The sequence below is a fragment of the Leptinotarsa decemlineata genome, unplaced genomic scaffold (assembly GCF_025532065.1).
Source record: "Leptinotarsa decemlineata unplaced genomic scaffold, Ldec_3_MD MMD2_tig00002974_RagTag_RagTag, whole genome shotgun sequence".
NCBI lineage: Eukaryota > Metazoa > Arthropoda > Insecta > Coleoptera > Chrysomelidae > Leptinotarsa > Leptinotarsa decemlineata.
Window position 1 is genome coordinate 5443530 of NW_027412578.1, and position 16559 is coordinate 5460088.

General features: G+C 35.0%; 1 protein-coding gene across 11 annotated transcripts in view; it reads left to right on the forward strand.

Annotated features, from left to right (window-relative positions):
• The window catches only part of unc-13, a 477247-nt gene that overhangs the window by 377902 nt on the left and 82786 nt on the right, over positions 1-16559 (forward strand). For 8 of the 11 annotated variants that reach the window (XM_074177326.1, XM_074177324.1, XM_074177325.1 and 5 more), the window contains one exon: positions 14398-14504. In XM_074177326.1, the coding sequence (XP_074033427.1) occupies positions 14398-14504 (107 nt within the window). Of the gene's footprint in view, positions 1-837; positions 945-14397; positions 14505-16559 lie in introns of all 11 variants that reach the window. The other 3 variants (XM_074177318.1, XM_074177320.1, XM_074177323.1) reach the window with 1 other exon arrangement.

A 16559-nucleotide genomic window follows, 5' to 3' on the forward strand; every position in this document is an offset into this window, starting at 1 on the left:
TGATTCACTTTATGATATTTGTTTGGTTTTTGTTTTTTTTATTGATTGGACCAATTTCGAAGTAGCTCCCTTTGAAGTTATATTTTTATAGATGAATATTTCTATTACATTAAAATTCCAAATGATAGAATTCTTGACTGTCAGTTCATCTAATCTAATTCAACTTCCTCATACTTTCAAAATTGTGAGGAAATATATCTTTAAAAATATATAAAGAAAGATGGACAATAACACTTTCTATTGAATTCATTTTTATCCATAGGATGGAGAAATGTTGTTCATGTACCAAATTGTTTTCTTATGAAGGTTCCAAATGAAATAATTCACTATAATTTCAACAAAATTATATTGAATGGGAGAAAATTCAAATGAAGAATAAAGCTTTTATGAAGGGGTTTATTGTCCCGTGGTGAATTTATCGAAGAAGTTATATCGAAACTGAGTCCCAGAGTTATTCTATTCAATTTGAAGTTAATTCTGATCTCAGAGAAAAAAAAATTCGACAGAAAGTCTGAGGATCCGAGATGTGAAATATTCAGAAAAGCAACAATACTATTACCAAAACCACTCATTCTTTTTCAGGTTTCCATTGCGATCAACTTCGAGCATGCTACTGTTTTTGTAAACGTTTGTGCATGTTTTTTCTTTCATAATCACTTCAGTGTCACTCATCTTCTTCATTGCCCAATTTCCAGGTTGAAATTAACAATCTATTAGTGCCATAGAATAATATCACCGGAATTTGTTCTCATGCACCATTGAATAATTCTCATTAGAAATGTTGGTTAACTCATTCCTTTTACTATTTTTCTATGATACACGTATTGATATATACAGGGCCGTTTTCGGCGTCGAAGAAAAAAACCACGCGGGCCATATGAAAGCTGTAAACCAGTCCGTACTAGATGGTACTTCTAAATGGTCCGCCAAAATTAACATCACAGGTTTGTCCTATCGACTGCTGTTGTCATCGGTATTTCGTATGTTTCGGGTCTATATTATGTGGAATGTTATTTTACATCAAAGAAAAACTCAAACCTTTGTATTTACTGTTTGTTGTAAGACAACACCGGAAAGTTCAATATTTTAAAAAATTATACACGGTGACCTTCTGTTGAATTTGTGTGGTTGATATTTTCATACATCACGAAAGCTTTTATTTCTTTCTCATGCGAGAAACCCTCAAGACGCCACTTTTTATAAATACATGCCTGTTCTAATATTTGATATTATCTAGTTCCGATGATACCTAATTTCTGACTTGTTTGAAATTGGAGGTTAATTGAATTCATGTTGAGAATCCTAAATGAAAAGAAAAATTTCAATTAGAACTGCATATATAAATAATCATTTGGTTTGTATGCAAAACTTGTAAATACAAGTTACTGACTAATTGAACATTTCAGTCGGTAATATTACAACTTTGAAGATTGCTCTTCATTGAAAACCCAGGAAAAATTGAAAAAAAAAAAGAAAAACAATTACTTGATGATTTCAAATAGCAGAAGGGTAATAGTTAGGCGTTTATTTATAACAGAGTATACCAATCTAAAAAAAAATTAAATCTTAATGACTCTCATAGATTTTGTATGCAGAAATTTGATTTGATTATGACAACTTTTTGACCCACCTTCCATTATGAGAATTCAATAGAATCCCACAGAAGTGAATGTTCGGATTTTTCAAATGAAAATCGAATAGCATACATTGAAAAGGTTGAAAAATGAGTTCTCTCTGGACATATGGAATATTTTGAAAATGTTCCCCTATTTTCTTAAATTTACAGTTAGTGGTACCACAATTTTTTAACACTGTTGATTTGACACAATACTAACCAAACTTGAAGAATCTGTTATATAAAAAAACACGTGTTGCGTTTTTGTAAACTGTTCAGAGAAAATTCCACAATGAAGTGTATCAAATATATAAATCAGATATCTTTGAATGTTTGACAGTCGTTTTCCAATGCCTCTGAAGTAATTTTCAAATGACTAGACTTCAGTGAAATTAAAAACCGAATATCCTCAACAAAACTATTACATAAGCAAAATATTCTGGAAATTTCAAAGTGCTACCAAAAGGCACCTCTATCGGTTTATTTCGGATAAAAATAATTATGTTCTATTCAGTACCTGATTTTGGAATTTCAATGACGTTATGAAACAAAATACTTTTTCACTAACTGCGGACTTGTTAGTTTACTCATTTGGAAAAAAACTATCAATGATCGAGTATAACAATTTAAAGATTACTAATTAATTACAAAATGCAAATTTACATGTTTTTGATCGACAGTAGTGCCTTACATTTTAATATCCATTCTTGTTTTCTTGATCTGAGTGATCTCAACAATCTCCAGACAAAATAAGGTTTAACCCACTCCGATCATCATCATCATCCAATTGCATGCTGGCAATGAAATCTGCAGATAAGGACAGAAAGAGATTCCCATTCAGCGGTCGACATAAAAACTTGGCTTTTCAACTCACCGCTTTGGGGAGCCTCATTGATATTCGTCATTCGAGTCTTCTACCTACATTATAGATTGGGTCTTCGTTAAAGGTTATGTTGGCTTCAGAGCATGAGGAATGCATAATTCCAGATTTTTTCATATCATTTTGTCAGCAAAATTTATTTCATAGAAGATTTTACATTGATATATTCTCTCACTGTTTATTCTGTTCATTATATTTCCTTACAGGGACTCCATTATGGCATTTACGATTTATAAGCAGTATCAAACAGACTACAACTGAAGTTCTGATCTATTAATATCATTTTGTCGGCAAAATTAGGTTCTCAGAAGATTTTGCATTGATCAGTTCTCTTACTGAATATTCTGTTCTTTACACTAAAGACACGCCCGAAGGAGCCATTGTATGTCAAAACACGTGTTGCGTTTTGGTGAAACTGTTCAGTGGAAATCTCACAATAAAGTATTTTTTGAATACGTAAGTTGAGAACCTGACTGATAAAAGATTCGTAACGGAGCAACTTTATTGAAGTTGTTACTGGCGTAGGCTACAAGCTATCCTGAAAACTGTAATTAAACTGAAATTATTCCTTCGGCAGAAACGAAAAATTTCTGAAATCTTTTGTGATTATACTCACTTCGAAGAGGAATTCTCATTAACTCCTGAAAGCAAAATATTTCTTCATAATAGAATGAAGTTTTCGTTCTTTTCATTTCATTTGTGTTATTTCGTATTCCATGTAATTATGGCTTTCTAATTTCTGAATAGTTTATAAGAATCGGTTAATATCTCTTTGGATAGTTGATGTTTATCTCAATTTAAAATTCTCCGATATTTTCAATTCATTAATGAAACGACCATTTTTTTCTCATTAGGCGAGCAATACTTATAATTATATCCAGTTAGTAATACACTAGAAAAAACTGTTCATTCATTATGTATAACATTTTTGAAATGTTCGACATTAAGTTCATTGAAGTTCATTTATTTATTGACATACTTCAATTCCGATATGGGTGAATAAACAATGTAATGAACAATGTGTTCTTTGATTTTCATCGCGGAATATGGGATGGAAGCAATTATATACTAGTTGAACAGATTCCCATTCGTTATGAAAACAGGTAGATATTTTTTTTCACTGATGAAGTGTATGAAACGCGTTCGACGGCTAATCAACTGAGGGAATAAAAAATTACCATGTTCTAATGGAATAATTGGAATGGAATTAGGTTATCTCTATTTATTGCATACTAATTTCGCAAATGAAGATTGAAAATATTTTAATATATTGTGTCCTACATCCACATAGCACTTTCCGTGCAGTTTCATCAATTAATATCTTGTGTGATAATCAGTATATTTGGTCTACCACACACTTAAAATGTTTTACGACTTTTTTTCAGACTCCATTATGTACATGTGATTCGTGAAATTGTCACTAAACATTTGTATGAAGGTGGTTGACAATGTTTCATGGTGCATTTCATGGTTCGGACTTCCATTGTTTGATATGATATAAATTGATTTGAAATCCCTGAAAAAATCTATGAAAAATTAAGAAGATTAGCTGAAAAATAACAATTATATCAATCAAAACAAAAGGAAATTACAATGAAATAAAATACAAGTAACAATAAAAAAAAAAGCAGGGACTGCCAATGGGATCACCACTTTCACCGGTTATAGCCAACATATATATGGAGTGGTTTGAAACTCTGACCATTGAAAAAGCTCATAAGAAGCCCTGAGTCTGGTTAAGAAGCACATCAACAACGTGAGTCCTTTCATCCCTTTCACAATGGAGAAAGAAGTCCTCAACGAAATGCATTTTTGGATGTTTTGGTGAAGAGGACCGACACTAAATGGGAAACAGCTGTTTACCGAAAACACACTCACACAGGGAAGTATCTGAACTAGGAATCCAACCACCATCAATCGACTGAGAGAGGAATCATCAAGACTCTACTAGACCGTGCTTTCGGGTCTGTAATACAAAGGAGGGTCTCAAAATGGAACTAGGCATCATCAAAAATGACTTTCAACGGAATGGTTACTCCAAAGGATAGTGGAACAGACTTTGGCTAGAAGACAGCAAGAGCCTCACAAGAAAAAGAAGCCGCCACAACCAGTACTTGTACTTACCTACATCAGAAGATTGTCGGAAAGCATAAGAAGAAGTGGGTCCAAGTATAACATCAGAACCTGCTGCAGATCTGGGAAGACCATCCGTAGTAGCCTCACGAAAGCCAGGTCACCAAACGCGAACTGCGATTCCAAGAATTGCTTTTACCGGATATCCTGCGAGTGCGGAGAATCATACATCGGTGAAACTAAGAGGCCATTAAAAGTTTGCTTTGCCGAGCACAAGAAACACACACAGCGAGGAGAAACCAGCAAATCAGGAATAGCAAAGCATGTTTGGACTCATCAACATAACATTAAGTGTTCTCAAAACTGAAATCGCCCACAAGGAGGAACACTGGTTTGGGAGAAAATTCTAAAAAACCACATATATGTTGTCCAACAATGCATTCAGCCAAGCTAGCGTAGAGATACGCAATATATGGAAACCTATAATCAAGCAGAACATGACCAACTCCAACCAAACAGTCAGCTCCCGCTAAAACCGATGAAACGGAGAGAAGGACGTTATCACCCGAAGACGATTGTGGATTTTAACAATCGAAACGTCGTGAAGTAACTTGGCTTGGAATCTTTCAATTTTTCATTCTCATTTCTGGTTAATAATATTTAATTTTCCTCTCGTGTTTTTGAATTTTCAACTATTACTTGTATTTTATTCCATTGTAATTTCCGTTTTTTTGCTTAATGCAATAGTTATTTTTCAGCTGAACTTTTTGATTTTTTATAGGTTTTTTCAGGGATTTCAAATCAATTTATATCAATGTTATTAGACAATGGAAGTCCAAATCAATGAAATGTCACTAAATATTTCACAAAACATGTTTCTACACGTGTTAAATGAGTTTGTATATGAAATGTACAAATCTTACATAAAATATCCATTTAATTACTAATTTCTTCATCACCAGAAAACCAGTTCAACAAAGGAGAAAAACTCAATCCTATTCTATCATAGAGCAAATGATGCTAGTTGTTGTGTTTATTGATTTCTGAATATTCCAAAAGATAGAGTTTCAAACCTCCCTCTTTTAAATGTAATACGTCATAGTCATGATTGAACTCATGTTTCTCTACCAAAATATGCTTTGAGTTGGTCTTCTCATTCAAAAAAACTACTTCCATGCTCTTTGGTTCATTTTGAGAAACTTCTCCCTATTTGACCAATAGAAGGTATGGGACAAGAATAACAAACTAATTCACTCCTGGTTCATCCATTATTGAAGTAATGTCTTTATTGTTTCCAATAGTTATAATTTATGTGAGTGATCACCATGAGACAGTGTTTTTACGGCGCCTACTATTGTTTCTTGTAAGTAATTACAGAATTGAATGAATAATTGCACAGGCTTGACTTGTGCAATATGCACTTTAAAAAAACAATCATTTCGAGTCACTAAAACCCACGTTTTTGCAAGTGACGGGATTGATAAAAGTTTTCGCAATGATCCTGTTTTTCGTGCTGAAAGTTGTTCTGATATTCTCAAATATTATTTTCATAAAGTCTCTCTCTCTCTCTTTAGGTTATTCTTGGCCTTTGTTTTTCATAAAGTCAGTTCAGAAAAGCATAATGAGAATTTTTTTTCCTTTATAAGAAATCTTTTTTGACTTTCCAGTGAAAACTGCAACTTATTATTTTATTAAGATTGAGCCGTGTCCATAACTAGGTTTCGAGTAGTTTAAACATACGAACCCCATCGAATTCATCAACCACCAAAATCAATACGAAGTCTAATTGAACTACAGAGAAATGATAACAATAGCTACAGAATATCAAACAATCACTACTATCACTACTATTCACTATTACAATCACTATTAAACAAGGGGTTTGAGTTTTTCCTGTAGTTTCATAAACGGTATTATGTTTATGAAATTGAGTAGCGAATATTTCGTAAAACGTATCGGAAGATCTGTACAAATCGCTTTCTCGTATATTGTCACTTGTAATTAGATGCTGAATGATACAAATGGCAACCGCTTCTGCTTTCCTCACTTGCAAAAAATAACAGTTTCAACAAATGGCCTTTCATCACACACAACGTTTATCAAATATCGATTCAATTACTTATATTTTTTATAAATGCTGTAAATAATATGTCATTATGAAGTATATGCATGAAGATATCATAGATTCCCTAGATGGCTATTATAGTTTGGTATCACTACCAAGAATAGAAAATAGTCACCTGTCAGTCTGTGTGCGATTATAAATAGAGTAGATTATTGAAAATAGAGAAACATATCACCCAAGTGCTAAATCTCACGACACAGTGATATTAAAATGATTAGTAGTATGAAAGCAAATTTCAGGCATAAAAATTTGTGCCAGTAGTCAGATATCGATGCAAACACACTCTGTATATAATTAGACTTCTGCTGCTTATGAAATCGATGCGAATTTTTACAGTACATTTCAAGCAGAGCATTCGGTTTTTCGAAGTAAATTTTTTTCAATATTCCTGAAAGTTTTGGATACAAAGAGTTGACTTTATTTATTAAAAGCTCTATACAAAAATCAACTCACACGGTTCCTTCAAATAGGTCAAAGTTTCTAAAAGCCAATCAAATGATATTGTTCAAATATTATGTACTAGTATATCGGTGAATATTACAGTCACAATGAATACCAATATTGTTTAGCAAAAAGTATTTCAATCATTTCCTCTTTTTTGACAAAAAGGCACCATATTAGTGATATGAGGATATGGGAGAAGTGATGATCCAAAATCAATCTTTTTGGATTAATAAAAGACAAATCTTATTTTTGAAACTCTCAATGCAAAACCTTGAATTCCTTGACTGAAATTGTAGAGCCGTCTGTCGAATATGAATGAATATGAACAAAAAAGTTGGTCTTAAGAGTAATCGTGATAACTGGATGCATATTTTTTGCATATTACTTCCTTGTTGTCCAAGAATTGTGTGCGGAGAGATTGGAAGAATCCAACCTCATACACAGTCAAGCAGTTAAGCGGCGTTGGAAGCTCTTAGCTTCTATCGAGCCACGTCTAAATTGGTAGCAAATTGCCTAAAACGACTCTCCTTGGTAGGAAGACTTAACAGATTGTTTCTGGTTTGGATTCCTAGCCATACCGGCCTGGAAGGCAATGCGGCTGCTGACTCCCTTGCAAAGGGGGGAGTTGCAAGTAGCTTCATCGGACCAGAACCTGTCATTGGCATCGCACCTGGCACCTGCATGGTAAGAAGATTTATAGACTTCTGGCAGAATCTTCCAGGATTGGATCAGTCCACGGCGTTTATTCACCCTTCGAAGCTTGAAACCAAACCGTTGTTGGACTACAGTAGGGATGGACTACGATGTCTAACAGGCCTTCTTACAGGTCACTGTCATTTAAATCATCATATGCAGGGACTTGGACTGTCGGAAGACATTGTGTGTCGGCACTGTTCGGAAAATGATGAAATAGCAGGGCAGATACTTTGTGCCTGCCCCGCTGAGGACCGAAACAGGTTTTTAAAGTTCTGCAGAGCCGTACTCTTACCATCTAACCTGAAAGACCACTCCGCATACAAACTAATCAGCTTTATTAAGGCTCACTTCAAGGCGTTTATCCACCCTTCGAAGCTTGATACTTAACAGTTGTTGGACTACAGTAGGGATGAACTACGATGTCTAAGAGGCCTTCTCGCAGGTCAATGTCATCTGAATCTCATCATATGCAGAGACTCATACTGCTGAAAGACAGTGTGTGTGACAGCAGCGTGAATAGGTGTGAGCCACAATGAACCCTTGCGAGTTGTGGTGGAGAGTCGAATAGACCAACTCGCTTTGGACTTATCCTAACCCTAACCATCTAAGAATGGTGTTTCGTCAGAACTTACGTAGTTTAATGGAAAAAATCTCATATTCAAATTCTGTAATTCTTTAGGTTCGAAAAATCAATTTCAAAAAAATTAACTGTAGAAAAGCAATCAATAGCCAATATCGGTGCATAGAATTTCTCAGAGAAATAATATCTACAATTGACTTGATGAAATGATTACCTACAGAATTGTTTCGGAGTGTGTGCTCCTCATCAGTATAGGGCGGATCGAAGAAAATTTGACGTGCTGCAAGTTCATCGAATTTCTGTTCCTAAATAACCTCTGTCTGAGCATGAAACTATGTAAATGTAGATCGTATGTAATACCCCACCATCAAAGAAACATTCTTTATTGTAAAATACTGTAGACGACTGAGAAGAATCGAATACACTAAGAAAGATATATTGAAAATCATTTGATATTCAAAATATTTGAAGTAGTCCATTTCTCAGTGTACCAAAAACTTTTGTATCCTGAAGAGTGAAGCATTTTGAAATAGTAGTCTTAGTATATTCATATTTTCTAGACAAATATATAGGCTGATTTAAATTAAATGCACACCATTGGCGACTTTGTTATTACTAGAGTTACAGTAGTATTTTATACAGTCATAGATGCAAAAAACGAACTTTCTGGGTGAAATATATTTTTCTGATGAAAACTGTTGATATTTGAATTATAAGAGTGTATGTTGTATTTTTGTTCAATGGAATTCAACTTAATGATTCAAATCGATAGTAAAAAAAATGAATGATTTCTTTTCAGTATTTCTTTCATAATTTTCTGTTGTAAGTTGATCACATCAACTTCACCTTCAAAATTAAATTTTCGAATAACTGCTCGGAAAAAAATCAAGGGAAGTTGAATCAAGAAATCTGGGAGGCCATTGAATGAAACCGAGTAATACTACTTTGAATTGACACTTCCTTTTACAGTCTAGTAACTCTATGCTGCAGTAAAAACAAATTGTACCTATTTATGAGGTCGAGTTCATCCAGAGAGTAAATACATTTTCTACTAATGGATGTCTCTTTCACGATTTGAAGAGTTATCCTTAAAAACGGAAATTTACTCGAGGAATATTTTCTTCTTACTATAAGTGATGGTTTTTTCATCTCACATTTTAGAATCGGGAAAGTCGGGTCACAAAACTGTCTATCGACAGTTAGTGTTATAACAATGATGAAAACTGGATTTCCTGCCGCTAAAGACTGAATTGCTTAACATTTATAAGTAACAAATTTGTGTTCTTGTTCATTCCTTGTCCTGAATGGAGTTGTAAGTTTCAAAATTATCCAGAACATCAATTTAAATGGACTAGCTATTTATGAAATTCTTTCTAGTTACGTTCTAGCAAAAACAATCTAATTTTTCAGATACAAAGATACGATATCTCATAGAAGTCGATACAGCATAGTATTCTATAGCTCTATAAAATCGTATTCTGTTTATAGATAAGCCTATCACATTTTCTGGATTCGGATGGGGGGTATAAAAGAAATAATGAAACTTAACTATTACTAATATAATACAGGGAAAATATAATGATGGGTTGGTGCTTCGGGCTTGATGGATTGGTGCTTGGCTTGACTAGCAATCGTCATAAAGAAAAGTCGATGCATGGGTCTTCTTCAAGAATACTGAAAACCTCAGCTCACTGAAGCACCTGACTTTTGCTTTCCCCAGGTCGAGTGGGCTGAAGTTGGTTGTGCTGAAGAGGTTCCTGACACCAAGTGTACTTGAGATCCATATGCATTTGCTGTCCACTCACCACATGCGGTCTAAGTTGATATTCACTGACATAACTCGGCCCTGGGATTGCTATAGGCTGACACCAACGAATAAGCCTGATGTAGTCCTCCTTGACCATCACAGTATGTCTATATTCAACAAGAAGTTGAGGCGAATATCGTCCGAGAAGGGTAGGAAAAACAGATGAAACTTAACAGACTTTGTTCAGATTGTTACTCGGATTATTGAAGACTTTGGTGGAATATCACTATATCTACTCTCAAGTCTCAATATCACACCAGCTGGCCGCATCAAGGCTACATACAGTCTTGTCCAGACAAATGGAGAAAGCTGTCTTTCCTAGTTCGTTGCTTCTACCTAGGGCACATGATTCTCGGACCCAATGATCACTGTGTGAGTAGTGGTTATTAGCATTTCTGGAGCTTCAGGAAAAAAACCCTATAACAGGCGCAATATACATGGCGGAAAAATAATGATGATACTGTTACTTCTGATGTTTGACTCTGAAGCCTATTGCCTCCATATGGTGTGCTGCTCAGTTCATGAACAGACAAAATCCAAGGCGACTTAGGACTTGTATCTAGCAGTTCTATTTGTTAATCATTTAGGTATATAGTGAAAATACACCAGATTATTTTTATTTGTTAATATCTTATTTTGATGTTTCCGTTAATCTTTTTGTATTGGAATCTACATGAAAATTTCATTTTTTATGTATGAGATGGAGAAAATATGAGATATAGGGTTTTCCATAAGACATTCATAGACATTCCATTAGACATTCAGCACAAAAAAATGAGAATACCTACTTCATTCTATTGTTTTTTTTTATTTAATTCATTCGAATCTATAATAATAAAGTCACCAACGTGGCATAGCTAGTTTGCGTGTTCATTGGCATAGTCTATATATTTGAATGCCTCATTTTTCGCATACAAAGGCAACGAACGCCTTTGATAATGTCCATCGCAGTCAAATATCGGCCTATATATTGCCCCACCTACTATAACTTACTATCAAGCATATACGTGTAATCATGGACGAAAAAACTACCATCGTTCCATTACTCGACCACCACAGAATTATATTAATAGGCAGAACTCAAGGGCACTACAACTTTCGCATTGAAATGTTCGACAAGAGCAGAAATCTCTCCGGAAAGTTTTTTATTTCTTTACTTCAATTCCACGGTGAATTCTAACGAATGAAAAACGAATGATGCACTCTAATTAAAATAATTGTGCAATTCTCAGTCCGTCTACGTATGAAGCCGTTTCTACGTTATTTGAATGTGTGCCAAAAATATAAGGCATTTCTCAAAAAAAACATGTTGTGTGGATTAATGGCCTGCCTGTTGAAATTGGTAAACTCGCATATTATTTCTCTTCTCCATACTCTTTACACACTTCTTTCACCACAGGGGCTAGTGATTTAAACAATAAGTAGGATAATCGGAACTAATGAAATTAAGGGTTTGTAGATCAAATCAGTCCCAGATGCCGGTCTAATCGAGAGCTACCCCCAATTTCATTAGTTATGATCGACCTGCTAGCACAGTCAACATATGTTTTATCTGTTGTTAGTTAAATAGTATCATGAAAGTTTGAACATACCAGGTGTCAACAAATTTATTAGACAAGTCATAACTTCTTGAGTATTAGGTGTATCAAAATGAGATTTGGTATAGATAAATGGTATGTCAAGAGGAGAGTTTTCACATATTTTTCACTTTCCGGTCACTTACTGTTTCACCGGAAATGGCTCCGTTTCTAAATTTATGAATGAAACTGTAACATTGTAACATTTTTATTTCTGAGACAATTCTGGATCAGAATGTGACATTTTCGAAAGTTTTTACGCCTACCTGATTCTTTCAGAGCCACTTTTGAAATTGCATAATCGGACATAAACATGAGGTGATATCAGAAAATTACAATCGCGGAGTGTTACTGACTAGTGTGTTATATTTGAATAAAACAAGTTGGAAAAGTAACATTTTTGTGTCTAACTATTACTTTCCAAATGGCGACCATTTTTTGAGAAGCACTTTTCGAAAAAAGTGTTTTTACGAATCTAACGATACTAATTGAAATATTATTTGTTGTAATATTTCAAAATTCAGAACTGTTCCATGATTTGTTGCTGGGCAGAAATGGATTTTTGTTATTGCCCCAAAATTTTCTCACTAAAATGGTGTAGGTTCATTGTTGCACAGAAAACTTGTATCTGAAATACAAAAATTTCAAAAAAGGCTTCAGTCCCTAGCCTCGATTGTATCTGTATCTGTAAAGCAGCACAGCACTTAGGCCACATGTGACTCCTTGTGCATCCTCCCGAGGAGTTGTCCTCCTAGTTAATCTTCCATCCTGTCCTTTTCAGGAAGATGGACAGGTCACTAGGAGATATCTCCTTTAGATTGGCAGGTGTATGCCAAGACTCGCCGAATACACTAGCTTGGGTAGGATGGTCCAAGGTGGCATGTTTTGCAAAGGCTTTTGGGGAGCTTTAGTTCCCCTCACCCTACTCATTTCTGCCACTCATCAGGAGTCAGGCGACTCCGTCTGTAAAGCCACATTGGCTTCCCGGACAGGGCCTTCAGTCCCCTGGCCGTTCCCTATCCGCTACCTAGGAAAGCGCCTGATAGGTAACCCAACCCACGGGTTACCTCGACTGTATTTCAAGCGGAAATGTATGCTTTTGAATTGTGTGTGGGGGAATTGAAAGAATCCAAATTTATACACAAGTCAATAAAAATATTCTCGGACAGTCAAGCGGCGTTGAAAGCTCTTGGCTCCTACCAAGCAACGTCTAAATTGCTACCAAATTGCCAAAAACAAGTCTCCTCGATGGAAAGACTTTACAGATTATCTCTGGTTTGGATTCCTGGCCATACTAGCCTAAAAGGCAATGAGGCTGATGACTCCTTTGCAAAGGAGGGTGCTGCAAGCAGCTTCATCGGACCAGAACCTAGCATTGGCATCTGTCTGTTCAAAATCTGTTTTTACGTTAGTCAGCTGTAGCCCCCATACGAATGACAACTCTCAGAAGTTGATAAACTTGTGCGAGCTAACGACTAACGAGGTTTCACCTTTCAACGTGTACTTCCTAACACGGTTACAGAATCACCCAGCTTCAACCAGATAAATTCTCTCGAGAAAAATATCTGGTCAAAGCGGGAATCGAATCCACGGCCTTCCGATACTGATTCGGGCGTACTACCACCGCAGCCAATTCCACAACATCGCTTTAGGCTTTGCCAAACAAACTTTGAAACCTGGATGGCAAGAAGATTTATGGACTTCTGGCAGAATCTTTTGGGATTGACTCACTCCAAGGCGTTTATTCACCCTTCGAAGCTTGATAGCAAACAGTTACTATAGTAGGGATGAACAGGCCACTGTCATCTGAACCCTCATATGCAGACACTCGGACTGTCGGATGACAGTGTATATCGCCTCTGTTTGGAAAATATGAAACATCAGAGAACATACTTTGGGCCTTTGTGCCTGCCTCGCTGGGGAACGAAGTAGGTTTTCAGAGTTTGGCAGAGCCGTACTCTTACCATCTGACCTGGAAGACAAGTCACCATACAAACTAATTTTTGTCAAGGAGCTGTGTTTACTAACATTACTTTACCTTAGCATTGACAGCTATCAAAACTCAAAAATGTAAATTACGATACATCATCCATTGATTTCTCCGAAATTTTTCATGATTGTTACCTAAGTGAATTTGGTTAATTTCGACCAGGTTTCTTTAAAGGGTTTTTCCCAATCTATTTGATCAAACATAGATAGTTTCTACTTTTTCAAGTTGATTAATTATTTCAAGAATTTAATTTCCCAATTATCGTTTGTTTTCATAAGATACCCAAACAACCTAATACTTGGGGTGACTTTTTAAATGTTGTATATTATAAATTATCCATTTTGAAATTTTCATGATACCATATAGCGAACGACAGATTTATCAAAATTTCGAATTGCATGACTGTGCTATAGTCGGTTCGATTACTACTAGCAGATTTTCGACTGAGAAAAAAACAGAAGAACATATATCGAGTTGATCGACAAAATCAAGAGTAGCCGTCCTCCTACACAGCAACATTCTAGGTGGTGCCAACCGAAGGAAATTTTCCGAAACAATCCTGACTTTAACGTAATAATAATAATGTTTTGTTTCCGGTGGCGTTGCGCAGAACAACATTTTCAGTGGACCCAGACACACACATTGATTCAATTGAGCAAGCGGAACAAATGACAATCGAAGGCACTTCGAAGTGGTCGTGCAAGATAGCAATCACAGGTATTGGCAGCTGCATTCTATCGGGACGCACTTTGAAATGAGAATCTTCTACTCTTTCCGTTCACCTGCTGGTTATTTCCGAATGCTCTTCATGAACGTTTCGAATTTGGCCGTGTGGAGAGTAGTTCACTGGGGTAGACTAGTTCACAAGTTGAAAATCGTGGCAATTATTGCTATTGGCAAGTAGAAGAATACGAGAAAATTTTAAATCTGCAAAAGTTATGAACAATTGAAAATTCCTGCAGAAAACTACATTTATTTGATTATGCAAAAACTGCACTGGCAATTGGATATTTTTCTATTGTAAATCAAAATGCGACCAAGAGCTCATTGAATTTATGATGGCACCTAAAAAATGTGTGAAACTTTTAAATCTACACGTTAACTTTTGCAAAAGTTATGAATAATCGAAAATTCCTGCAGAAAACTACATTCATTTGATTATGCAAAAACTGCACTGGCAATTGGATATTTTTCTATTGTAGATCAAAATGCGACCAAGGGCTCATTGGGTTTATGATGGCACCTAAAAAATGTGTGAAACTTTCAAATCTACACGTTAACTTTTGCAAAAGTTATGAACAATTGAAAATTCTTGCAGAAAACTACATTTATTTGATTATTTAAAACTGCACTGACAATTGGATATTTTGTTATTTTAAATCAAAATGCCACCAAGCAGGGCTCATTGGATTTATGATGGCTCCAAAAAAATGTGTGGAACTTTCAAATCTACACGTTAACTTTTGCAAAAGTTATGAACAATTGAAAACTCTTGCAAAAAACTACATTTATTTGATTGAATCGAAAATTCTTGGAGAAAACTTCATTTTGCTATTGTAAATCAAAATGCCACTAAGAGCTGATTGTATTTATGATGGCACCTAAAAAATGTGTGAAACTTTCAAATTTACACGTCAACTTTCGCAAAAGTTATGAACAATTGAAAACTCTTGCAAAAAACTACATTTATTTGATTATTCAAAAAGTGCACTGACAATTGGATATTTTGCTATTGTAAATCAAAATGTGACCAAGGGCTTATTGGATTTATGATGACACCTAAAAATGTGTGAAACTTTCAAATCTACACGTCTTTTGCAAAAGTTATGAACAATTGAAAATTCCTGCAGAAAACTACATTTATTTGATTATTCAAAACTGCACTGACAATTGGATATTTTGCTATTGTAAATCAAAATGCCACCAAGCAGAGCTCATTGGATTTATGATGGCTCCAAAAAATGTCTACACGTCAACTTTCGCAAAAGTTATGAACAATTGAAAATTCTTGCAAAAAACTACATTTATTTGATTATACAAAAACTGCACTGATAATTGTATATTTTGCTATTGTAAATCAAAATGCCACTAAGGGCTCATTGGGTTTATGATGGCACCTAAAAAATGTGTGAAACTTTCAAATCTACACGGTAACTTTTGTAAAAGTTATGAACAACTGAAAATTCCTGCAGAAAACTACATTTATTTGATTATTCAAAAACTGCACTGACAATTGGATATTTTGCAATTGTTAGTCAAAATGCGACCAAGGGCTCATAGAATTTATGATGGCACCTCAAAAATGTGTGAAACTTTCAAATCTACACGTTAACTTTTGCAAAAGTAATGAACAAATGAAAATTCCTGCAGAAAACTACATTGTTTTAATTATCCAAAAACTGCACTGTTAATTGGCCGTTTTGCTATTGTGAATCAAAATACAACCAAGGGCTCATTGGATTTATGATGGCATCTAAAAATCTGTTTGGAACTTTCAAATCTACACGTGAACAGTTGCAAAAGTTATGAACAATTGAAAATTCCTTTTATTATTCAAAAACTGCACTGCACTGACAATTAGACATTTAGCTGTTGTTAATCAACGAATAACGTGAACAATTGAAAATTTCTGCAAAAATCTACTTTTTCGTATTGATCAAAAACTGCTCTGACAATTGGACACCGAACACATATCCATTTATCAACAATTACCAATGTCTGTCGCCATCTTCAGGTTTACGGTAAACATTACAAACATGCCTAGTGGATAAC